This window comes from Eschrichtius robustus, chromosome 5 (genome assembly GCF_028021215.1).
Source record: "Eschrichtius robustus isolate mEscRob2 chromosome 5, mEscRob2.pri, whole genome shotgun sequence".
NCBI classification, from domain to species: domain Eukaryota; kingdom Metazoa; phylum Chordata; class Mammalia; order Artiodactyla; family Eschrichtiidae; genus Eschrichtius; species Eschrichtius robustus.
Genome location: NC_090828.1, coordinates 63607793 through 63633709, shown reverse-complemented (window position 1 = coordinate 63633709; position 25917 = coordinate 63607793). Strand labels below are relative to the sequence as shown.

Here is a 25917-nt window from a genome sequence, read left to right as displayed (position 1 = left end):
CGAAATAATTTTTCTGTTTGTTTTTCCTCATTTTCCTCTGATGAGACTGAATTACTTTTACTTAATAACAAAACTAACTAAAAAGAATAGTAAAAATACCTTTTCTTGGAATCATTGGGATTTTGTTGAAATGTTAAACAAGGCTTCATACAGATGGAAAGGAGCCAGAACCCAAGTTCTGCAGCCCCAGTTCAGCAAAGGAAAGGCTCCCCATTCAGAGAGGCCCTGGAGAAATCAGGTCCCCTGCATTGAGAAGCTGCCAGTCAGGACATGCTAGACATTCCTTATACATTCTAAACATAAGGCACAAAGTTCAGGTGGGACATTTACTTAGCAAATGTTTGACATCGCATCGGAGGGCCGCTGATAGCTGGGAAGTTAACTTTTATTAGGCAAGATCTACTTCACTATGGACCAGTTTTTGTGCCAACAGCCAACCAACTTCAACAGGGTGTTATAATGACAATATGTCCTTTATTTCTGGCAGGTTTCATTAACAACCTTGCCATTCCCAGCATGGGATGTTTGGAACTCAAACTAGTTTATCAGCAGTTTGCTTTCCAACTAATAATTCACATTTTAAAATAAGCAACCATCAAAATGCCAAGTTTACTTCTTTGTATTTGAGCAGGACAAGAACCCTATATTCAGAAAAGCAGAAAGGCTAACAACATTTCACAAATTTCAGTCAATATAATAGTGTCAATGAATCTGGCAAACTAAATTAATCCAGTGCATGTAGTTGATAAAGGTATTTATGTTTAAAAGCAACGATTGTTCCAGACACTGCAACTTTGTTGATGGCCAAGTTTGTGTTCCATATTATTTATATTTCCCATAACACCTGGCAAAGTATTTTGCACAAGAAATACATGGGCCAGGGCTTCCCTGGTGGCGCAGTGGTTAAGAATCCGCCTGCCAATGCAGGGGACACGGGTTCAAGCCCTGGTCTGGGAAGATCCCACATGCCGCGGAGCAACAAAGCCCGTGAGCCACAACTACTGAGCCTGCGCTCTAGAGCCCGTGCTCCACAACAAGCGAAGCCACCACAATGACAAGCCTGCGCACCACAACGAAGAGTAGCCCGCACTCTACAACTAGAGAAAGCCCACGCTCAGCAACGAAGACCCAACACAGCCAATAAATAAATAAATAAATAAATAAATAAAAATTTTTAAAAATTAAAAAAATAAAAAGAAATACATGGGCCAGATTGGTTTCCTTGACTAATATCCAAAACACGTGAATTGACATTGGGTGCTGTTGTCTTGCAAATACAAGCTCAACTCCATAACCATAGGGAAAGCATTTGATGCATTTTATAAAATAACAATGAGGCATCTTACTTTTTAGACATCATTATGGCAAAAGAACAGAGACAAATTGAAAGCATATTTAGAGTGTAAAAAACCTACAGCAAAACTATACCTTCCGTTAGGTAAGCAGTCTGTTCTTAACAAGATATTCATCTCAGGCACAGGTTATGAGACTGGAAGCTAATCTAGTATGGCCCCCTCTTCTGCAATGCTTTAATTCAGTTTTGAACTTTAATTCAGGAGAACCCTGATAAAAGAGATATGTTAAATATCTCAAAGTCAGTCTTTCTTTTTAATTTATGTAATTTCTTTAAAAAATTTTATATAAATAACAAAGTGTGGTTATATCATATTTTAAACTTTTTATAATGGAATATTTCAAACATACATAAAAGTAGACAAATTAGTATCCTGAAGTCCCACATACACATCACCAGCCCAGCCACACCTTCATTTATTCTTCCCACTTCCATAGTATTTTGAAACAATTCCCAGACATCATATTATTTCATCCACTAATATTTCAGTAATTAACCTAAATGATAAGGGCTCCTTTATTGATAACTCTAATACCATCATAATATCTGAAAAATTAACAAAAATTACTTAATGTAATCAACTATCCCAGTTAATTTAAATTCCAGTTGTCCCATAAAAATTGCCATAAATAGATTTATTGTTGTTTTAAAGTATGTTCCCTCAGGGTCCAGATAAAGTCTGCATACTGCAATTGGTTATATCTTTTAAGTCTCCTTTAATTAGTAGATTCCCTCTCTATTATTTTGTGTGTGATTCATTTTTACTGAATAAATCAAGTTGTTTGTCCTTAAGATTCCCTCATTGGTTTATTGATTATACCCCCGCCCCCCCAGGATATAGTTTGACTTGTTTCCCCTATTCTCTATATTTCCTATAAATTGGTACTTGGTTGTAAAGGCTCTATGAGAGTCAAGGGGTTTTTTGGTGGGGGGGTGGTGTTTGGTTTTTTGGGTGGATGGGGATATGGCAGGACTTTTTCCTAGCTGGCATTGTGTTCGGTCATATCATCTTCAGTGCAGTCTTTTTTTTTTTTTTTTTTTTAATTTATTTTTGGCTGCATTGGGTCTTTGTTGCTGCATGCGGGCTTTCTCTGGTTGCGGCGAGCGGGGGCTTCTCTTCGTTGCGGTGCACGGGCTTCTCGCTGCAGTGGTTTCTCTTGTTGCGGAACGCGGGCTGTAAGCATGCAGGCTTCAGTAGTTGTGGCACGTGGGCTCAGTAGTTGTGGCTCGCGGGCTCTAGAGCGCAGGCTCAGTAGTTGTGGTGCACGGGCTTAGTTGCACAGTTGATCATCCTGGACCAGGGCTCGAACCTGTGTTCCCTGCACTGGCAGGGATTCTTAACCACTTTGCCACCAGGGAAGTCCCCAGTGCAGTCTCTTAAAAATATCTTTTCCAGGAATTCCCTGGCGGTCAACTGGTTAATACTCTGTGCTTTTGAGGGCCTGGGTTCAATCCCTGGTCAGGGAACTCCCGCAAGCTGCTCAGCACAGCCAAATATATATATATATACACACACACATATATATACACACACACACACATATATATATACACATATATATGTATCCTTTCCTTTTTCTCTTGTTTCATCCTCTCTTTGTTTCACCTATGCCACCCATCTACAAGTGACCCATATTAACAACCCAGGGCATATCCCTCCATATTTTCTCCCTCTTCACTTAAATATCTTTACACACGTGCACATAGAGATTCCCTGTCTACTTTACAAAAGTGAGGTCATGGAAAGCCTTCCAAGCCAGGTGGTAGAGCTGTAATTTGTTCTATTTAATGGCTTCAAAATAATATTCCATGTACACATCTACCATGATTTACTCAGCCATCCCACTTTTGGTGGCAATCACTTTGCTCCTGGATCTTGTTGCCACCTCTTGTTCATATGTACATGTATACTGGCTTTGTTTTTATAAAATGGATTCCCAGCAGTGGGATTGCTGGGTCAAAAAGTAATATGTATTTTTTATTTTAATAGATGTTTCCAGATAGCTTTCAAAAAAGGCTGTAGCGGTTCACATATCCACCAGCCAAGGATGAGATTACCCTTTCTCTGACAATATAAAACAGTCTCAAGGAGCAAAAAATAGTCACAGATGAGAGTCACATGTTGGGAGCCAGCAAGGGGCGGGGGTCATTCAGGGAGAGGAAAAAAAGCTCTATGGGCTTCCTTCATCAACAATTAATGAGCCAATGGTGAGTGATTCCTCAATAGGAAAGGCCCTACTTATTTATCCTTGCATCTCATGAGCCTAACACAGGCTGGCACAGAACAAACAGTTCAGAAGACCTTAAAACAGGGTCTGAAGACAGTTATCTCTAACTGCCAAATGTTGTTTTTAACTCCTCTCCATTTCCTGGATCCCAGTGAGTTATTTCCTACTGGATGGCACTTGTATATCATGCAATGGCACTTGTATATCATCAAGCATCTGCTCATAATTTCCTTTGATTGTTTATCATCTCAGTTAAGATTCTGGGAAAAGGAAGTTGTCTTGGAAAGGAAGAAACCAGTAAACTTAGCAAGAGGATTATTCTTAAGCCAGGGGATAAAAAAACGTTTAATGCTCTACGTGTGTTGGTCATACCAGAAGGAGTAACCACCTCCTTCCCTCTGCGAGAGTCACATTTTTCTTACTAAACCTCCACCCTTATTTCTCGCAAGTCTCCCTGTTGCTGAGAATCCCCAGTGTTTCTGATCTTTTCCCTCCATTCTCACCCATCTTCTCTTGCTCCATGTGCCTTGACGGGACAATGTTCACCGATATAATACTCCTCACCCCACCTTTCAAACCAAGACCTCTTGTTTGAGTAAGTTAAAACGATATGTGTTCTGCAAATAAGAAGAATCTTTCCTCAAATAATCTACCAAATGCTCCCATGACTCAGTCCCTTATTATTATACCTAAAGATCTTACAGTGTAGGGGAACAAAAGATTAGCCCAGCTTCATCTTACCGTTGGGACAGTCAGGAAATGCCAAATGAATAACAAAGCTCCTGGTTTTGACCAAGCCTAGCTATGCATTTATGAACAGCATTTGCAATGCAGCTCCTCGCATGTCAGAGGCATTGTTGGTGTAGTCAGGGGAACCTTTATAGTGGAAGTAAGAGAGCTGCCTGTTGACAAAGGAAGGAGGTAGAAATTACAACCTGTACTGTTTTTACTAGGAAGCCATAAATCCAATTCATGGTTATTCAGAGAAACGCGCTCCACTGAGAGCGACCTTGGAGAGAGGACTATATTATTATGCCAGGAAGGAGGAAGTCAACACGCAAACTCCATAAACAGTCTTTTCTCTCTGGCAACCCTTACAAGAGTGACACCAGCCATACTCCAGGAATTGGATCCCCTACAGCCTGCAGTGCTGGGGTACGTGCCTTTTTCCATTTGACTCCCATTTTAGGAATACCTGTGGCTTGGACCACCCCAGCAGAATGCCATGACGAGGAACCTGATGTATGTCCTCTGAGACAGTGTTGGATCTGGATATTCTCCTTGTGTTTTGGTGTCTGGAAAAAAGTGGAGAAGGCATCTTTGGGCAGAAATCAGAGGGAAATATGGGGGACATACACACTTAGAAGAAAAAGGAGAGTCATATGGTTAGTGTTTTTTCTATGGCAGTATCTAGACTTACCCCTATATAATTACAGCCCAAGTATCAACATCAAAATTTACATTTGAATGAAATTCACAATACAATCTCTGTTTTAAAAGGGAACTAGGAAGAAAACGGAATGGCAATTTCATTCTGGATTTTTTACATCACCTTTGATGACCAGAGGTCTAATGTAGGGAGAGTTCTGAACAAAGAAACACTTTCATATGTTGCCTTATTAAGGAATGGGAATGAAAGAAAGTTTAGCACTTAAGAAGTGAATTTGAATGCAGGTATGTTAACAGTCCAGATAAGGCGCTGCTGACAAATGATTTCATTAACTGAACACCTAGATGGGATCATTTGGCGAAGGAAGCAAGTGTTCCAACCCTGGTGTCAGGGCTACTGAAGCTGAACTCCTAAACTGGGTCCACTGGAATTGAGGGATCCAGACACATGGCAAGAATTCTGGTTCTCAACATGCAGATCAGTCAAAACATCTGATGTTTTAAAAAGTCTATTTGGGAAAATTTTAAAACGGCACCAAACACGATTGCTGAGTCAGCAAAACCTACTGATGTTACAGCCTTTTCTTGGCCCTTTTCCCATCTCTACCCCATGACCACCCAGGTGTCTGTGGCTCTCTCCACCTCTCAGTGACAGTAACTTGCTTGCAGGAAGGGTCAGACAGTAAACATTTATACCTGTCTTCATGAGGATGTAAGTCAATGTATTATCTCTCAAAGAAGATTTCTATTTAAGCCTTACTCTGACATGTGAAATGTCAAAGGGGAAAAACTATATGTGGACATTTTGGACACACTATATCTTTACCTGAGTAAATTTCAGTTTTGGTGTTTTGTTCTTTTGGAGAAGAAAAGATCCCTGTGTAATTTAAAGAGTGATGGCAGTTGTCTAGACTCTACCTAGACAGATACGTTCATTCATCCACTCACCTCAGCTCAACCATAAGAAACTGCGTTTTTCAAAGAAGGGACACAGAAGCCTGGGAAATCTGAGACGTATAACAATAAATCAGTATATAAGGAGACTGAAACTAAACAATCAGTGGTGTTTGTACAAGCTTGAGTGCCTAGGGCGAAGGTGACAGGCTTGGGGAGGGGTGGGGCTGGTGTATATATTAGCACCGGCAGCCTCGGTACTTTCCGTTGCATCCCAGGATATGCCAGGTCAATTGTGATGACCCTAAAACAGACCAACTCTGGGCAGGGAGGGGGCGTCCTTTCCTCTTCCCAGTGGTCTCAGTTCTAGAGACCACTTCAATAATATCTCCTTGTCATACCTTAAAACACAAATTAAGACTTATAAATAAGTCCACCCTCTCGTTTCCTTAAAATGTTTTGATCGCCTTGCTCTCCAATGTATAACAACAACAAGAAAAAAAGTGGTAAAAACAAATAATCAGAGACTGATTTCCCCTACCTACACTCTTAAGAGGGAGGGAGTACTAAATCAGCAAAAGCGTGTTAACAGGGAGGAAAAAAATAACTAGAGATCATGAACAATAATCATAATTCAAAAATTAAATAATTAAAACAATGCACTGGGCAATTTACAGAATGTCTCCATGTTAATTATTTCAGTACTCACAGTGAAAGTGGTGTTATCGATCATTTGTAAGTCCCTTCTAAAAGTAACTACCTTTCATTTACTAAAAATACTGCTGATTCCTTTGGAAACACATGACCCACAACTTCTTGGCTTCCTTCAACTGCAGAAGAGAGATTTAGTCATCACCCCGAGTCACAGTGAGGGTGACTCACAGAGCGAGGAGGGAACCTGAGGACTCGTCACACATTTAAGTACTTTGAGTCTGACAGGAGCCCAGGCACCTCCACCTTAAGAGGATCTTCGACGTCAGGGTGACAAAACCCTTCTTTCCCCAGCACAGCGGGCAGATCGGGCAGATCACAATCAGTCCACACCAGCTTCTGTGTCCCCGTTCATCTTAAACAAGGTAACCGATGATGGAGTTCTGTCATTTATTCCTTCATTTCTCATGTCAGTCTTCAAACTGTTTTGTCTTACAAAATGAATCAAGTTGTCTTTCATGCTGCAGTCAACGGTTGCTATAAAAAAAAAAAAATGATATGTTAGGAGGCTGTAACGGGCACTGGGTCCATCTCACCACAGAAATGATCTCAGTGTCCCTCGAGACCTTGCCTTGAACTTCCCCAGGTTTCTCTTCGAATGTTCTTTAGCACCCTAGAGTTACAATTACATTTACATCTAGTTCATCTCTCCGTGCCTATTTGACACCATCTGTGAATCTTATAATTAATTGCAAACTGGAGTGGGAAGAGGCTCCAAAAAGAGTGGGAATCTTAGCTGAGTTTCTGATTGGAACAACAGATTTGCTACCAACTGCAGGTCAGGTCTGTTTGTCTACCTGCTTTACCAATATTTTCAGATGTCAATTTAGGCAAATATACACACACACGGTAGCTGAGTGAGAAAGATGTTGTCTAGTCCAGAAGGAAGCAGCGAAATTCCTCAACGCACATTTGATTCCTGGACACAGGGATGACAATAATAAACCTACTTCGTATATTTACTCTCCATTTTATGATTCAGATTGGGATTTTACCTGAAACTCCCAACATACAATGAGAAAGGGAGAAAGTCAGTTTAGTGGCTTCAAGGACAGCCCTTGTTAAAGGCTTTATGATGCAAATGGTAGTGTGGTGTGTGTGTCTCTCTCTCTCTCTCTCTCTCTCAGCGGGTTGACTTTTAGCAGCTGGGGGAAAAGTTTAAAGAAAACACACTTTTAAATTAAAATTCTATTCAGGGTTGTACAAATAGTTCTGAAATGTCCTGCTACACTATTAGCTCCAGGGTAAGGATTATGTTTTATTTAGCTTAGTAAGTGCTCTAAAACAAACCCTTGGCTAGATACTGCATAAAATGCAAATTAAATGTTGTATCATCTTTGTTGTACTTTAGACATTCGAAAAGTATGCCCAATTTTTAGGACAAAGTTCAATATTTAAATGCAAGGAAAAATTATTATCTCCTACATATCAAATGGAGAAAATGGGAATTGGTTTTAAAACCCTTATAAGGCATGTCACTTTCTCAAGGTACTGTCTTTAAAAATGCTGCTTCTGCTCAAAGATAACTGAGACTAAAAGAAATATACTGAAGATCTGAACACACTTTCTGCATCTCTACATAACATTCGCTCTGTATTCTAGGCTTTCCTTGAAGCTTTGTAACTAAGCTATAATAAAATACAATATACAATGTCTTCCAATTAGCAACTTTTATTCAGCAACATAAATAGGGTAACCATGGCTTTAACAACAATTCTTAACCTGCCAGTACTGTCAGGAAGCATACTGTCAGGCAAAATAATAAACCTAGGAGGGACTGGAAATATTAATTTATTTATTTATTATTATGGATGTTTTTATCAATTATAATTTAAAAGTTTTGAGAGGAAGCAAAGGAAAGAGATACTTTTTCCCTTAGAACGAAAGAATGCAAAACATAAATTCATCAGGTCTTCCCCACAAAAGAGGGGGCTGGCACACCTCTGCCAGGAGACTGAATGAGTCTGCAAAGAGGCACAGCCCTCTCCATACCTCAATGTCTCACTCCACAGGGCACACTGGGCACTGTGGGCCGCCTCCCTCCTGCAGGAAGCAGGATTCAAGGGGTACATAACTGGTGGAGGAGTTTCTCCATCCCACTGAGTGAGGGAACTTACAAGGATGAATACCATCTCAACCATATTACCAGGGACATCATAATCATTATCATTTTAATCAGACCCTCAACGGAGCGTTAGTTGCCTAATGTAAGGCTATTTCAGGTAAGGTCCCTGAGCTTCATTTAAAAAATTTTTTTAGATTTCTGGGTGCCCAACTTGAACATTTTTTTCACAGGAACATCATTCATTAGTCATATGAATTAGTTTGTGTCATTAGGCGCAAGTGTCATTTTTCTTAAAGAAAAGTGCCACAGAAATCTCAGAAAGGCCAGTTAGGTTAAATAGTGACAGAATTTCTTGATCCAATGAAAAGGTAAAAATAAAAAGGAATTTGGTGTCAGTTAAGCAGGTTTACAATATTTAAATGTACAAAGGACATACACGTCCAGTCAGACTGCTGTCAACACTAAGAAAGCTTGTGCAAGAGAACCTCCGAAAGAAAATATTTTAGAAAACAATTGCTAAATGTTCTCGCTCTGATGTATTTTGATAAAAACTTAGTTGTTGATTCAACTCAGACCATGATTGCAACAAACTGAAAAAAAATAAAGATTCTACAAATCCCTTAACAATCAGTGTGATTGACCAGTCTCAGTATTGCTTTCTAAAACAAAGTCTTTTGTGAAGTTCTGTGGAAATAAAACCAAGTTGTATGGAAAGAATTCTACATTTGTTATAAAAAGTATACCTTGCAATGACATTGAAACGTTAAGACATTATTTTCCGTTTTGTTTCTTTTAAACTGTCGTTTATTTTTAAAGGGCAGAGGAAGATGACTAAGAGAAGTGAAATCAAAGGATCTTATTTTAGATATTTTACTAGGAAAAGAAACCCAGAAAGAGAAAATTAAAAGAAGCAGAAGTGGGCAAGGTCAGCAATCGAGTTGCAATATTTTCCTATAGCTGCAGCCAAGCAGTTACTCTTCAGCCCTTCACATGCAGATGAAAGAGAAAATTAGCTCTCCTTTCTTGGTTCCTTTTGAGGCTTTGTGGCATGGTGGAGAATTCTGATAATGTATTTTCATTTTTCCTGTTGACTGATAATGTGTTCATCTCTTTCTATTTCTACTTCTCTTTTTACACAGTTTAGGAATTGAGATCAAAATTTTAGATCTAGCCACGCTCTGGCAAATGACCTTATGTATGACATCTACCCTACTTAGCTCACAGAAGTATTCTGACAATTTTTTTTTTTAAGATAGTAGTCATCTTTTCTTTCTTTCTTTCTTTCTTTCTTTCTTTCTTTCTTTCTTTCTTTCTTTATTTATTTTTGGCTGTGTTGGGTCTTCGTTTCTGTGCGAGGGCTTTCTCTAGTTGCGGCAAGCGGGGGCCACTCTTCATCGCGGTGCGCAGACCTCTCACTATCGCGGCCTCTCTTGTTGCGGAGCGCAGGCTCCAGACGCGCAGGCTCAGTAATTGTGGCTCACGGGCCCAGCCGCTCCGCGGCATGTGGGATCTTCCCAGACCAGGGCTCGAACCCGTGTCCCCTGCATTGGCAGGCAGATTCTCAACCACTGCACCACCAGGGAAGCCCCTATTTTGACAATTTAATGAGATCAATTTTATTTGAACACTTTTCAAAAATGTTTAAAGTTACCTAAATTGGAAGTGTGACTATAAGACGATCATAATGATGATGATGTTGATGATGCCCTGATGATTTAGAGGGTTCAACGACTAATCCAATTATCACTAGAACCCTGGTGTTCAAGTGGAAACTTCCCTCTCTCCCTCTCCTCCTTCTTTCCTTCTACATTTACTTACTTCATACCAACTATCACACAACGCACAGGTGGTGTAGAGAAGTGTACACATAGCCCAGAGTTGCGTGGGAATCCAGGTAGCAGTGGAGCAGAGGATTAAAGCATGGGTGCTGGGATTGAGTGGCCTGCATAGCAATCCCCAGAACAGCACAATTCTATCTTGAGCCAATTAACATGCATTTCTGAATTTGTTTCCTCATCTATAAAATACAGATAATTTTACTGTAAGGTTTGAATGAGAAAAATATTTCTAGATCCTAGCAGAGCACCTAAAATGTGGTAATACTCAATAAATCATAGAGTTATTATCATTTCTACCTGACTTGGTCAACTGGGAATCCCAAGGACCATGGCTTTCTGGGAGCATCCTCTGAATTCTGTAGTCAGCAGGCCACCCATCTGAAAGGTGCCCCAGAGGAGTCCCGAGAGATCCAAACTCAAAAGGCTCAGCCAGAATTTAGGCCTCATAAAAGCTGTGAGTGCTCATTTGGTAATTTCTAAATTCACAAATTGTATCACACATAAATTTGGCTTCGTTCACTGCCTCCTATCCTCCTGATGACAAAAAGGCAATCATTTTTTTTAAAACATAGAAATTGATGCTTACAGCAGCAGGGTATGAATAATATTTATAAATAACAAAACTTTTCTGGTAAGACCATAAAATAATATGAACTCTTATCAATGTGGCATTACTGAGGAACCAACGACTGAGTTTCCAGAAAAGTAGTTCTGACGCTGTACAGTTCTGCGCCCCCAAGACAAGGCAGTGCTAGACCAGTGGTTCTCAAATGGGAGTGCTTTTATCCCCAGGGGCCATCTGGCAATGTCAGGAGACACTTTTGGTTGTCACAACTGGGGAGGGGGTCTACTGGCATCTAGACGATAGAGGCCAGGGGTGCTGCTAAACATCCTGTAATACACAGGACAAACCCACAGCAAAGAATTATCTGACTCAAAATTGCAGAAGTACTGAGGTTGAGAACCCGATCCAAGATATGGGCAATGCATACAGCAGCCCCCTCACAAAGTGAAAGTGATTGATCCTGCCATACGACAAGGTTCTTCCTGTGTAGCTCGCCTAGTCACTTTATTTCACCAAGTACTGTTCAAGGTAGAAGTTATTATCTCCATATTACAGATAGAAAAATGGAGGCGAAGATAATAAAAGTAATTTACCCAAAGGCCTTCTGATGGTAGAGGAACTGAGACTGAAACTTTACCAGCCTGATTCCGAGGCCTAGGCTCCTAAGCCCTGCTCTAATTGTCACGTGTGTGTGTGTGTGTGTGTGTGTGTGTGTGTGCACGCATGTGTGTGACCTTGGTCCTTGCTTTTCCAAATTTTATCTTGGCTTAACAAAAATTTCCATGACCAGTTCAGAGGACTTATATTCAGAATTGCACCCATCCTTTTGCACTGCACTGAAGGGGCTGCAGATCTGCTTTCTCTTACTTGGTTCTTGTCCTTGACGAGTCAAGAGGCTCACAGCCTCTGGGTGCTAGAAGGACTATTGCAGACCTAGGTGCTTCTTGCCAAGGGATTTGTACCCCTACCAAGCAGTTTGTGTGAGATAAATTGGAAAACACAACAGATAAGCAAACAACCCAAGCAACTAAAGTCAGTGTCCTGAGTCACTGAATTGCTGTCACCAGAGAACTATGTGGAGGTGACCACACCTGGCAGACTAAGGTTGAAGCAGACCTATTAGTTGCTGTTACTCATTTACTTCTCGGTGGTCAATGAACCAATCTGCCATCAATCAGCTTCTGTGTACAGGTCATGTTCCCAACGACTCTGACCAACCCAGGCTGTTACTCAGAGGTGGCATCTTGGCTAAAATACTATTAGAGGACAAAGGTATGTGTTGGTTTGTGGCTGACTTGGTCCAATGACCTAGAGGAACGTGAACCTTAGGAACTGAAAAAGACCAGTATTTTTGGATGATAATCTTTGGGGAAAGGACAGGCTTTGCAAAACTCTAGGTCAAGGTTTGCTGTCCTCAGATTCGGGCTGCAGGCTGGGACACCAGCATCTGAAATGACCCTCAGCGCAGAGGGGTAACTAGTGAGGACAACACATTTGAACGTGAGCCCATCCCTAACAACTAAACCTCCTCTCTGTTTGCTTGTTATCAAGGAAGAATTGGTTTGGCTAGGGAAGGAGGAGGTTGAGCGCGGGGTAGAGAAGATGAGGAGAGAAGAGAGAGTCTGACTGCTTTGGTTTGAGTTTTTGTTTTTCTCCAGTGGTTATGAAGGTGAACTCGCCAAAGAGTAGAACGCAGAAAACTCAGTGTCCAAGGTCACTAGATTCTGAAGTCCTGGGTATGAAATAGTTCTTACCTATTCTGTGCATGGAACTCAAAGCCGTCGAACACTTTTCTCAGAAAAAAAAAAAAAAGTTTTCTTTTCCTTTGCCAAATTTTTAACTTTTTTGTTTTGAATTAATTTCAAACTTATGGAAAAGTTGAAAGAATAGTACAACCCAGAATCCCCAGATATTGACATTGTACCACATTTACACTCTTATTCTCTTGTTAGAGAACATATGTGTTCTTAATATATTTGTTTATATACCTATTCTTATTATTTCCTAAATTGAGAGTAAGTTGAAGACATGGTACTACTTAATCTTTAAATACTTCTGTGTGTATTTCCTAAAAAGCAGGACATTTTCTACATGATCATAGTAAATTATCAAAATTGAGAAATTGATATTCATGCAGTATTATTTATCAGATCTACAGAGCTTACTCAAATTTCACTTGTCAACCTAAAAACGTTCTTTTTGACAAAAGAAAAAAATGATTTTCTGGTGCAGGATCACAAGTTGCATGGGGTTGTCACTTCTATTTAGTCTCCATTAATCAGGAACAGTCTTCAGTCCTTCTTTTCCTTCATTCATGCCTTTGACATTTTTGAAGAGTACAGGCCATACATTGTGTAGAATTGAAAGATGTGCCTTATGCATAATTAGCTTTCAGTTATGCACAGAAGTGCTGCTGTGTCCTTCTCAGTGGCTATACCAGGAGGGACATGATGTTGGTTTGTCCCATAACTAGTAGTGTTCATTTTTATCACTTGGTTAAAGTGGTATCTGTCAGATTTCTCCACTGTGAAATTACTATTGCTCTCTTTTTAATTAGTACAAATCTTATGCAGAGATTCTTTGAGATTCTATGGTTATTGTTTCTCGTCAGAATTTCACCCACTAGTGTAAAATTGCCTGGAACAATTGTCACTACGTCAGTTGCCAAATGATGATTTGCTAATTTCATCATTCCTTTTACACATATTAACTGGCATATTAATTCTCCTATAAAATGAGGCAGGTAATGTGCCCTCTCTAACCGAGAAGGCTGTTAAGAGGATCAAATGAGACCTACATGTAAAAGTGCAGTGCATAATGCTTCGTAAATGTACAAACACAACACAGAAAATTTCCACTCTCCGCTCTAGGGCATATTAAACCCCATGAGTATTTGCATTTTTCACATAATTCTCTTGGGAGTTCAGATTGCAGTAAAGGCTACAGAATCCATTCAGGGAATATAGTCAACGTTTAGTTATTCGACAATTATTTATCAAGACCAGGACTTGAACAAAACACTATCCTAATTGAGTGTATAAACATGAAATGTCCTTAAAATGTCTAAATATGAAATTTTGCAAGAGTTGGTTACACCACCCCACCCCTCAAAATTATATATTTTTAATGTATTTATATATTTGAGAGAGGGAAATCCTGCTACATGGACATGATTTGCAACAAATGAATAACTCCTACAGAGGGAAGATTTGGAGAAACTATACCAAATTGTTACGCCACGAAAGTCTAAAAACCTGACTGCTTTAGAAATAGTCACAGCTATATCACAAGAATCAACTAGTTTGCACAAACCTACCATTTACCTCTGACATGTTTATCAGTTAATAATTCTTTTAGTCTTTTTTTCTTTCTTTAGCTATAGATCTTTTGGCAGGAAAAAAAGATGAAAGCAGAGCCCAAATTTTCCATGATAAGTGAAGATATATAACACTATTTTTTATCTGAAATAATCTGTTCCTTGTAAAGCAATAGAAATAAAATTGTGTGTATGTGTGCACATGAGTGTGTGTGTGTACCATTCTATCTGTATGTATGCTTGTATTCCTTATTAAGGAAAGAAATATTTGTATATATGTGCAGGAAATAAATGGCTTATCAACCCAATGACCTGTGTCAACTTTGCCATTACTTTTTCTACTACTTGGTTAGTTTTTGCATTACTTTAGAGGAGTGTTTTAGCACTTAAATGGCCATCTTCCCAAACAAATAAGTGTTATTGTATTTTTAACGATCTATTTATCCACTCAAATGCATTAAGATATCTTAAGTTCATCACTCCTGGGTTATAATGCCTTAATGGTTCTAATTTGAATTTTCTTTCCAATTTTGAACACTCAGGACGCTATCTTCATTTACTGTTCAAGAAAGAAGTGGCTCTGTCATACACAGGGGGAAAATGCTCTTTTGGGTGTTAGCCCTCCTGATCCTTTGTGGTTTTCTATGGAATTATAAAGGACAGCTAAAGATCACAGACATCACTGATAAGTACATTTTCATCACTGGGTGTGACACTGGCTTTGGAAACTTGGCAGCCAGAACTTTTGATAAAAAAGGATTTCGTGTAATTGCTGCCTGTCTGACCGAATCAGGATCAACAGCTTTAAAGGAAGAAACCTCAGAGAGGCTTCATACTGTGCTTCTGGATGTAACTGACCCAGAAAGTGTCAAGAGGACAGCCCAGTGGGTGAAAAACCAAGCGGGGAAGAAAGGTGAGTGATGTGGGGATGGAAAGAATGGAGGGAGTGTTGAGAAGTTACCAAAGCTAAATAAAATGTGTTCTGATTTTAAATAGTTTCTCCAAAAAAATGTTTCCTAAATACCAGCTGTGTATTGGAGAAGATTGGAGAAATTTTAGAATAACCCCTGAGTAGTTCTAAGTTGCAAGCTCTCTACATGCATGAGAGACACAGCCCACGTTATCCTAAGTCCCAGTGGATGAATTTAGAACTGAGATGGAGGTATTGACTTTTCCTGGTCTTTTCCTGTGAAGTGTTACTCTCGCCCCCTGCACAGCAAAGAACTTGGGGCTAAAAGCTACAGGAGATCATGGGGGCAATCTCCAAATTGTCATCTGGATTGGGACCCACTTCTCACTACAAAATGGTTCCAGAGCTCACACATTTTCACTGGGAAAGGAAGAAAATGGTCTGAGGATCTGAGCAAAGGTGCCTTAGATAGTCATGATAGAGTAGTGAGTCACTGGACCTCATTCTGCCTTAGATTCTGCAAAGATGGCAGCATTCTGAACTAGAATACTTTTATTGGCTTGGATCAGGTTTGAAATATTCTCATGAATGAAGATATCTGAGTCCACAAAGGAAAAAACAAATGTATGTGATTTTTCTCTATCACATCTTCATCATACAGTTGAGACTCTGCAACTTCCAAAAACAATGGTTTGATGAGCCTCCAGTTATTTTGTAATGCTTGAATTCCAAACACCTTTAACAATATTAAATGTTCCCCACCATAAAATAAGCCAAGTGAGTGACTGGATTTTTACCAAAAATAACTGTGAAATAGATCAATGTTGTTCTTTGTCTATAAAGAACTGTTTATAAATATTCTCTGTCTTTGCCATCTAGCATGGTAGGAAAAATAGACCAATTTACTCACATCTGAGATTAAAAAGCAAAAAGTCTCACTCAGACAGTATCAGTGTTTGACATTCAGAAGCAGAAACAGAAGAATTGTGAGATTGGCTTCCAGTCACAGAACTTCAGCCATTTCAGTTTAGCCTCCCACCCTCTGTGCTCTCACTTCCCAAGACTGCAAAGTATTTCAAAGCAGGAAGGAGTATGTCTAGAAGGAGGAAGTGGCACCATCAGGTAAAGCAAGGGCTGTATTTCCATCAAGGATGCCCATATGATGCCACCTTCTACCACACCTCCTTCCCTTCCTCTCTGTTCTAGGCCTCTGGGGTCTGATCAACAACGCTGGCGTTCTCGGCGTGCTGGCGCCCACCGACTGGCTGACAGTGGAGGACTACAGAGAACCTATTGAAGTGAACCTGTTTGGACTCATCAGTGTCACGTTAAACATGCTTCCCTTGGTCAAAAAAGCTCGAGGGAGGGTTATCAACGTCTCCAGCATTGGGGGTCGGATTGCATTCAGTGGAGGGGGCTATGCCCCATCCAAATATGCAGTAGAAGCCTTCAATGACAGCTTAAGGTAAAGCAAAGTTGGGCATATTAGAAAATAATAGGTGCTAACATTCACTGAACATTTATTATGTACCAGACACTGTATTTGGTGCTTTATGCTATTCCCAATTTATAGATGATACCACTGTAACTAAGAGAGATGAAGTGACTTGTCCAAGGTCACCCAGCTGTCAAGTGGTAGAATTGAGATTTGAACATAATTCTGCCAAAGTCTTTTTTCCTTTTTGCATTAGTGCATGACGTGGATAGTGGTGGCAAATTTATATTCAACAGATCAGCTTATTTAACAGGGAATCACAGAGAGAAGCTAAATCAGGTCTCTCTGTTGGTGTTACTGACAGCTGCAGACACAACAGTAGCATTTTATTTAAACCCTCAGTAGAAAATTATCTGGTAAATAATGACTCAGCTATGCAGCATTTTATTTCCTCTTGTTGCAAGTTCTGGACTCAAACCTCACACACTATATCTGAATGGATGGTAACCTCCCCACCCCCACCCGAAGGACAAGAAAGACAGCTTACCTCTGATGCTTCCATTTCCAAACGAAACTCAGAGTAGGAGCTTGCTAATCAGAGGTGAAGATTCTGCTACCACCAGAAAGCATTGACCACATCTTTTTTGCTGTGTGCTATCAGAGAATCCTAGAGCATAAAACCATAAGATGACCAATTTAACAAACAAAGTCCCCCAACTCAGTGTGCGCAGACATGAATTTCTTTGGGTTTATGATGTCTGAGGTTCACTGGGCTTCTTGAATCTCTAGGTTTATACCTTTTGACAGATTTGGGGAGTTTTCAGCCATTGTTTCTCCAAACTTTTTTTTCCCTACAATCCACTATTCCTCCTCCTAGGATTCTAACACAAATGTTAGACCTTCTGGTTTTGTCCCACAGATCCCTATGTTTCTGTTCACTTTTTCAATTATTTTTCTCTTTGCTATTCAGATTAGGTAATTTCTAATGATCTGTCTTCAAATTCATTGCTTTTCCTTCATCTTCTCCATTTTACTAATGAGTCCAGCCAGTAAATATTTTATTTTGATTATTGTATTTTTCAAGGGTAAAATTTTCATTTGGTTCTTCTTTATCTTTTCTTTCTTTTCTGAAAGCTTTCTTTCTTTCTCTCTCTTTCTCTCTCTCTCCCTCCCTCCCTCTTCCTTTCTTCAGAAAGGAAGAGAAAGAAAGAAAGAAAGAAAGAAAGAAAGAAAGAAAGAAAGAAAGAAAGAAAGAAAGAAAGAAAGAAAGAAAGAAGGAAGGAAGGAAGGGGAAGGAAGGAAGAGAGGAATGAAAGGAAGGAAGGAGGAAAGAAAGAAAGGAAGAAAGAGCGAGGGAGGGAGGAAGGATGGAAGGGAAGGAGGGAAAGAAGAAGAAAGAGGGAGGGAGGAAAGAAGGAAAGAAGGAAGGAACAGGATTCCCCACTCTCTCTGAGCATTAGGATCCCCAACGCCAACTCCTCAAGCCAGAACAATGGGCTTCTCCTGGAGTTCTCTCTGTTTATGAATTGGGTCTCTCCTGGAATTCTTTCCTTCTACTTCTGAGTTTTGAGGTTGATTTGAGTCCAGACCAGGGATCTAGAGCAGCAGAAATATAGGAAACCCATGTTTGGTTCAGTGGTATTTCAAAATCTACTCTTCTTCCCTACTTTGCCTACTAACATTTGCTTTTCAGAGTTTTTAAATAGCTGCTCCATGCGTTCTGTCCAGGTATTGTAGCTGCTTTCAATGGGAGAGACAGGAGTGTGTGTGCTTAATGCATCCTACCTGAAACCAGAACCTGTGACTGTCAGTTCAAAGCCTCCAAACTGCAAATGGTTATATCAGTTAAGGTTCTCACGGGAAATGGAGGCACATTAAAATCGGGTCAATGGAGGAGATTTACTGAAAGGACTGTTTGCAGACATGGGAGCCGTGTAGGGAAATCTCAAAAGGTAGTGTAGTTTCTAGGAGTTAATGCCACCAGGGGTATATCTGTCCACAGGACTGAAGGGACAAGGAGACAGGGCTGTCTCCAGAACCTGGATACATAGAGGCTATCACCTTCAGGTGAGGGATGAAACCAACCAGTGTCCACACCGCAGGAGGAATAACTAGCTCACCCTTTTCTCATCGCTCCCTCTGATCTGCCACCAGTACTCCCAACTGACTGTACCCAACAGAAGGCAAAATCCCAGAATGTAGTGCAGGAAGAAGGGTGGAGGGGACTAGAGGAGGGTATCCAGCAGAGTGTGCCTTAGGGAAGAGAGAAGACAAATTAGATACAGCCTTTTCTTCGATTTATACATTTATTTATTCAACCAGCATGTGTTGAAAGCACATGTTAGAGTTTGTAATCTAAACCATGGATCTAGGCTTAGCTTACCAGTAAAAGGTCAGATTATTCCATGGAGACTAATAAAGACAGAGCAACTCCATTCTGCCATTTAATCTGGTTGCCTGGTTTGATTCTCCCAGGAAATAAACACAATAAATAGCATTAGAACAACACTTCTCAAACAGTAAATTGCCAGAGGATTTTGTCAAAATGCAGATTCTGATTCAGTGGGTCTCAGGTGGGTCCTGAGTTTCTGCATTTCTAAGAAGTACCCAAGTACTGCCCATGATTCAGGGATCGCACTTTGATTAGCAAGGTCATGGGGAACCTCCATTAGTCTCTTTGGCTGCCCTTTAGTTCCGTTATTTCAGCAACAGTATCCTAATAAAATTTTAGTATACTTAGGGATTTACTCACTTTTAAAAAGAGATTTCAACTGATGGGCTTGTAGGATTACAATGCAACTATACCATGCTTGAAATTAACCAATAAGGGTGTTTATTTCTTTCTAAGGCTTGGAGCTGGTATTAGAGATGCTACTGTGTATTCAGGCCACACTCCAGTGGCAGCTACAGAATTTCTATATTATAAGAGGATTAGGAGCAGCAGTCCAATTAGGAGAAGGCTGGGGCTCTTTAAAGCTATATTTGCCCGGCAAGCATACTGACTTCATACTGCTTTTACTTACCCGGTAAGCTTAGTTGTGGACTTAAAGTCACTTGTCCCTAGATTATATGTTATTTTCGTGAGCACGTGGAGAGACAAGGCTTCCCAAATACCCCCTTGGCACTGCTAAGTTCCAAAATCCAAAGGGGATCAGAAGATAGGTGAGAAAAATACAATTAAGTTGGAAAAAAATCTTTTTAATTTTAATGCAAGCAATATACATTTCAAAATCTTTCAAGGTCAAGCTAACTTGCATTTTTAGTAAAATATACTTCAAACTAGACAATAGGTATGTTTCTAGAAAGCAGAACCTAAGATAAATCACATTTTAAGTTCACTGGTAGAGTTCTTTGAAAAATGTTATGGTGAAGACTTCTGTGAAATGAATAACTTCTTCCTTACATATTCCTGGTGGAAATAGAAATTAAATTTAGGGAACAATTATTCATAAACCATTTGTAATACTTTGGTTTGCTTTAAAGAAAGGGGCACCATATTCCCTTAAAACCATGTCTCCCAGTAAACCAGTAGACTATTGGTTTTCCAAGGAGACATGATGAAAGAGCTTGCCAAGCAGCATAGGGTTAGTCAGGTCAGGGATTGTCATATTGTATCCCTCAGCAGGTTAGTCAGGTCAGGGATTGTCATATTGTATCCCTCAGCACCCCTCATTTGTGCTGTAATCTCCTCACATTCCTGGAGGAGAGGTAAACTTGACCATCCAGGCCAGCCATTAGTCGATTTCACCATCAGGTAGTTTGAGTACTGAGAAGAACCTTGTCCCTAACCCAAATGCTTGTCAACTTAATGAGACACTATCTTTTGGGGGAACACTGCACTGGGGGTGGGTCTACCCAGATCCCTTTCCTGTTCTGCCACTAAACCAGCCCTCACTTCACCACCCTGAACTTCAGTTTCCTCATCTGCAAACTGAGAGGGTAGAACAAGATGCTCTTTCCCATGCACCCCATTCCATGATCCCATGAAAAGATTCATAAGCAAACATTCTCCAAGTAAGCCTGGATTAAACATCTTGTATGGGCTCTTTTCACAGGAGGGACATGAAAGCTTTTGATGTGCACGTCGCATGCATTGAACCAGGATTGTTCAAAACAGATTTGTCAGATCCAGTAAAGACCACCGAAAGAAAACTCACCATTTGGAAGCGTCTGTCTCCAGACATCAAACAACAATACGGAGAAGGCTACATCGAAAAAAGTGAGTTTCTGGGTGGACCCAGGGTCCTCTGGTATTCATTGTCCTAGACAGCTTGAAGGAGACTCAAACATAATTGAAAAAATAAGGTTCTCATGGTAATGCACCAATAGAGATCTCAAATATGGATCAGGGATCCTTATTAATTCCAGTGTCATCTCTTGCTCCTCCAAGTGTTTATAAACACTTACTGAGCATTTACTAAGTGCCAAGTTCTATACTAAGTGCCTTATAAATTATATCATTTATTCCTCAAAAGAATTACAGTAGTGAGCAGAGGCTTGGAAAGGGGAAATGTCCTACCCAAGTTTATACAACTCCCCCAGGCCGTGCCTGGACCGGAGCCCACGGTCATCACCTCTACCCAAACCTCCTCTTTTTGGTAATCACCGACCACTCATTCAACATTGTTCAAGGATTTATGGAGGTTACAACATATAAAGACTCAGACTTTGACCCTTAACTAGCTTACAATCTAGTTGACAACAAAATGTAAGCAGATGAGACTGAACAATGAGACTGTACAACATGCAAGAAACTTGATCCTTTACTTCTGAGACACAACCCAACAGACCAGAAGGGTGCTAGATAGTATGCTCTCTAATTGCCAAGAAATTCTGCACAGGATAAAAAGTACTGCTGGTTAAGAAGCCTTTATAGGAAAGGTCAGGTTTGAATAAGGCCTAAACAGGAAGAAATTATTTGGGTGGAAGTCTTCTGGAGCAGGAATGCAAGGGAGATGGAGACGGAAGGAAAAGTAACATAAGTCAGACTGAGTTAGGGATAGAGGAATAATCATAAAGATTAGATAACAATGACTAACACATAGTGAACATTTACTATGTACTTGTCACCATTCTAAGTGCTTTACACAAACTCTTTCATTCAAAATGCCCAAACAAACCCTCTGAATTTTATAGAAACAGAGGCACAGGGATGTAACTTGCCAAAGTGGCACAGCTAGTAAGTGGAAGAGCTAGATCTAAACGCAGACAGCCTATCTATTCTCAGGCCGTGCACTGCAACAGGGACGAGGCATTGAGGAACTGCTGGAACTTCCTGTATCCGGGGCCCACCTCCACATCAAACGTCCTGGCCCTGTTAGTTTACTTGCTATTCCTCAAACACTTACTAAGCTCCTGCTTTGAGCCAAACAGGGCCCCACCTAATTTTGTGTCACTCTAACCCCAACTGTGATCTTACCTCTTCATCAGCAGGCTTGGTAAGACAGCCAACTGTGGCAAGGTTCAAGGCCAGGAGTTTTCAAGGCGGAGCCAAGAGCCCAGTCAGACCCACCTGGGGAGGTTTTTAGACTGACTGACTTCCCCAACCACCTCACTACACACACACACACACACACACACACACACACACACACAGATACATATAGGTCAACTAGAACATCTGGTTTGACAAGCCTCCCAGTGCTGATATGTCACTATGTGTAGGGTTACAACCATTGCCATTAAATGCTGTTTCTCACTCACGTACCGTCTCTGAAGGTTCTAAGTAAGTTCGGAAACAAAATCCCTCATTGAAAAGAGCTTTCCCTGTTTGATGTTGAAGTTGATACTTTCTAAGTGCCTGTGAATATATCATCAACTTCCATCTCAAAATTATTTTTGACTTGGCCCCTGGGTCAGGTGTCCTTTCTCAGAATTCCCAAAGGCTTAGAGCCCTATTTTGTCCTGGGTGCTCATTAGAGCTTTCTGAGCCAGGACCTCAAGATCAGCCAGACTCGTAGTTCCAAGGTAGACCACAAATTTAAGCTCACCTTGCTTCATTTCGCAAGGTGGAGTAGTAGGAGTTTAAAATTGACTAAGACTTACGAGCTAGCCTCAATTAGACTCTTTGAACAACTTTTGGCTACTGGCCCTGAAGTAGAAAGAAAGATTTAACGCAATAGATTTTCCCTTGAGAAGACACAACTCAAGGTATATTTTAAGAGCTTAGGAGGAATGCTCCAAGCCATCACCACTCCCTTGATAAAATACCTGCCTCTTTAAAGGTATCTTAGCTCGGGACTTCCCTGGTGGCGCAGTGGTTAAGAATCTGCCTGCCACTGCAGGGGACATGGGCTTGAGCCCTGGCCTGGGAAGATCCCACATGCCGCGGAGCAACTAGGCCCGTGAGCCACAACTACCGAGGCTGCGCTCTAGAGCTGCAAGCCACAACTACTGAGCCCGTGTGCCACAGCTACTGAGCCCGCATGCTGCAACTACTGAAGCTCACGACCCTAGAGCCCATGCTCCGCAAAAAGAGAAGCCACCGCAATGAGAGCACGTGCACCACAACAAAGAGTAGCCCCCGCTCGCCGCAAATAGAGAAAGCCCATGCACAGCAACGAAGACCCAATGCAGCCAAAAATAAATAAATAAATAAATTTATTTAAAAAAGAAAAAAAAAGTACCTTAGCTCATTACACAAACACTTCATTTACCTGAGAACCAGGATACCTTTAGCTTCCTGAGTCAGGGCTTTGGGAGATAATTCTCTCTTTATTCACTGACTTATAGAGGCACATGTTATATGAGTGTACGCACACACAGGCACAAGCACATGTGCACACTCACATTTCCTATAAACTTAGTACTCCCTTAAAACAAATTCGGAATCAAACTACTAACTTCCTGGGTTCAGAAGCCTCAGAGACTTTCTGAAGTATCTTTCCTACATTGGTTTAAAGTAGCGCTTCTCAAAGTTTGGTCCGTGGACCAGCGCCATCAGCATCACCTGGAAACTTGATAGAAGTGCACATTCTTGGGCTCCACTTCACACTCACTGAGTCAGAAACTAGAGGTGGGACCTGGTTTTTAACAAGCCCTCTAGGAGATTCTGCTGCTCACTCAAGTTTGAGAGCCAGCAGTCTAAAGAAATCACTGTTGCATCCTTTTCTGAGGAATAGATAGAAACCCATCACAAGGGGACCCAGTTATAATGGCAAATTCAAAATAAATTCCCTCACTGCATCCTCCCCTTTGCAACCTAGCCTCACACTCCCCTATTCCCCTTCTTCCAGAGAGCAAATGTGCTTTTGTCTCTTTTTACAGGTCTAGACAAGCTGAAAGGCACTACATCCTTTGTGAACATGGACCTTTCCCTGGTGGTGGAATGCATGGACCACGCTCTCACAAGTCTCTTCCCTAAAACCCATTATGCTGCAGGAAAAGATGCCAAAACTTTCTGGATTCCTCTGTCTCACATGCCAGCAGTTTTGCAAGACTTTTTATTGTTGAAACAGAAAGTAGAGCTGGCTAATCCCAAGGCAGTGTGACTCAGCTGACCACAAATGCCTGCCCCAGGCTATGAGATTGGCTGATTCCAAGGACACATCTCCTTCTCCATCTCATTCTTTACCTAATCCAACCTGGACTCATTAAGATGATGCTTCTTTTGGTAAAAGAAGAGATCCCACCGTCACTGATGATGTCCCAGGGTCCCTTCTCAAACTTTATTTGAAAAGACGGGCAGGTATACACCTGCCCAACATTTAGGCTTTGCCTGCTTGGTACGATGTAAGGAAAATGGGAAGGCTTTCCCATCCAAAATGATCTCCACCCGTTGCCTGCCCCATGCTTCTGGTCCACAGCACTTAAAAGTAACTCCTGGGGCTTCCCTGGTGGCGCAGTGGTTGAGAATCTGCCTGCCAATGCAGGGCACACGGGTTTGAGCCCTGGTCTGGGAAGATCCCACATGCCACGGAGCAACTGGGCCCGTGAGCCAAAATTACTGAGCCTGTGCATCTGGAGCCTGTGCTCCGCAACAAGAGAGGCCGCGATAGTGAGAGGCCCGCGCACCGAGATGAGAGGCCCGCGCACCGAGATGAGAAGTGGCCCCCGCTCGCCGCAACTAGAGAAAGCCCTCGCACAGAAACGAAGACCCAACACAGCCATAGATAAATAAATAAATAAATAAATAATTTTTTAAAAAAAGTAACTCCTGAATGTTAAATATTTGTCCCTTACCAAAACATTGAGAGATAAGTAGAATACTTTCATAAGTGGATTAGGTGTGTTATCTTGCTGAGAGTAAGATTAAGAATAAGGATTAGAACTCAGTTCTTTGAGCTTTGGTGGGGGCAAGAAAAGGAAGGGTAATGAAGCATTATGGAACTGGTATAAGCTAAGGGGCAGCAGAAAAATGCTAGGTAAGACTACAAGTAGGAGGGAAGGAAAAGGAGAAAAGGAATAGGAGGACTGAAAAAAAAAAAGTGTAAAAGTAGAGGTAGGGAGATTCCAACACAAGCCTGCCTATCCTAGAGGGAACTACAGAGGACGGACAGCTTCTTCAAGGCCACTGTGAACATTAATGCCCATACAGCTCTCTGTGGAAAGATGGTAACAACAGAGGAACCAGTCATTCCAAAAGAAGAAAAAATGTAGAGCATGTGTGTTTATTCTGGTTTATGGTAAATATAACAAGACATAGACTATCTGATACAATTACATCTGAGATGGTTGGAAATCCAATATTTGAGGGGTCTCTGAAGCCCCATGAAAATACAGAGCTAAATTCAAAGACTCTCTTTCACCTACAGTTACAGTGAGAGCAGGTCTGCTCCTGGCTCATATCATGGTTCTAAATTGGGTTGACTCTGGACCCACCCCCCATCCAAAACAAACAGCTACCTAAACGGATGCTTGCCCAAACCCCAGCGCCCAGCCCAGTATCACTCACAGAGGTTGGCTGAATATTTACACGAAAAGCCTGAACTGTCAAAATTTAACATTTGTTGCAGATTACTGTAGGGTGAAACAGCGGGAGAAATTATCTAGTGTGCATATTTGTGTGTACACACACACACACACTGAACTGACTGTGAAGAAACTATTTAATGTCTGCTGCTTGAAACCATGTCACTTAGAAGATATCAGTAATTCAATTCGTTTACACTCATCTTTCAGGAAACATCTGCCTATGAGGTAGTTTCCTCCTTTCACATTTGCAACATACTGATGACTTTGAAAAATCAAATCTCCAATGGTGTCAGGTCCAC

The 25917-nt window shown here is 40.9% G+C and overlaps 1 protein-coding gene across 1 annotated transcript; it reads left to right on the top strand.

Moving 5' to 3' along the window:
- Positions 1–14960: 14960 nt before the first annotated feature.
- Positions 14961–24780, top strand: DHRS9 (dehydrogenase/reductase 9). Its single transcript, XM_068543934.1, has 4 exons — positions 14961–15273; positions 16477–16735; positions 20761–20924; positions 23972–24780. The coding sequence occupies exons 1-4, from the start codon at positions 14961–14963 to the stop codon at positions 24193–24195; spliced, it is 960 nt and encodes a 319-aa protein (XP_068400035.1). The 3' UTR covers positions 24196–24780.
- The last annotated feature ends 1137 nt before the right edge of the window (positions 24781–25917 follow it).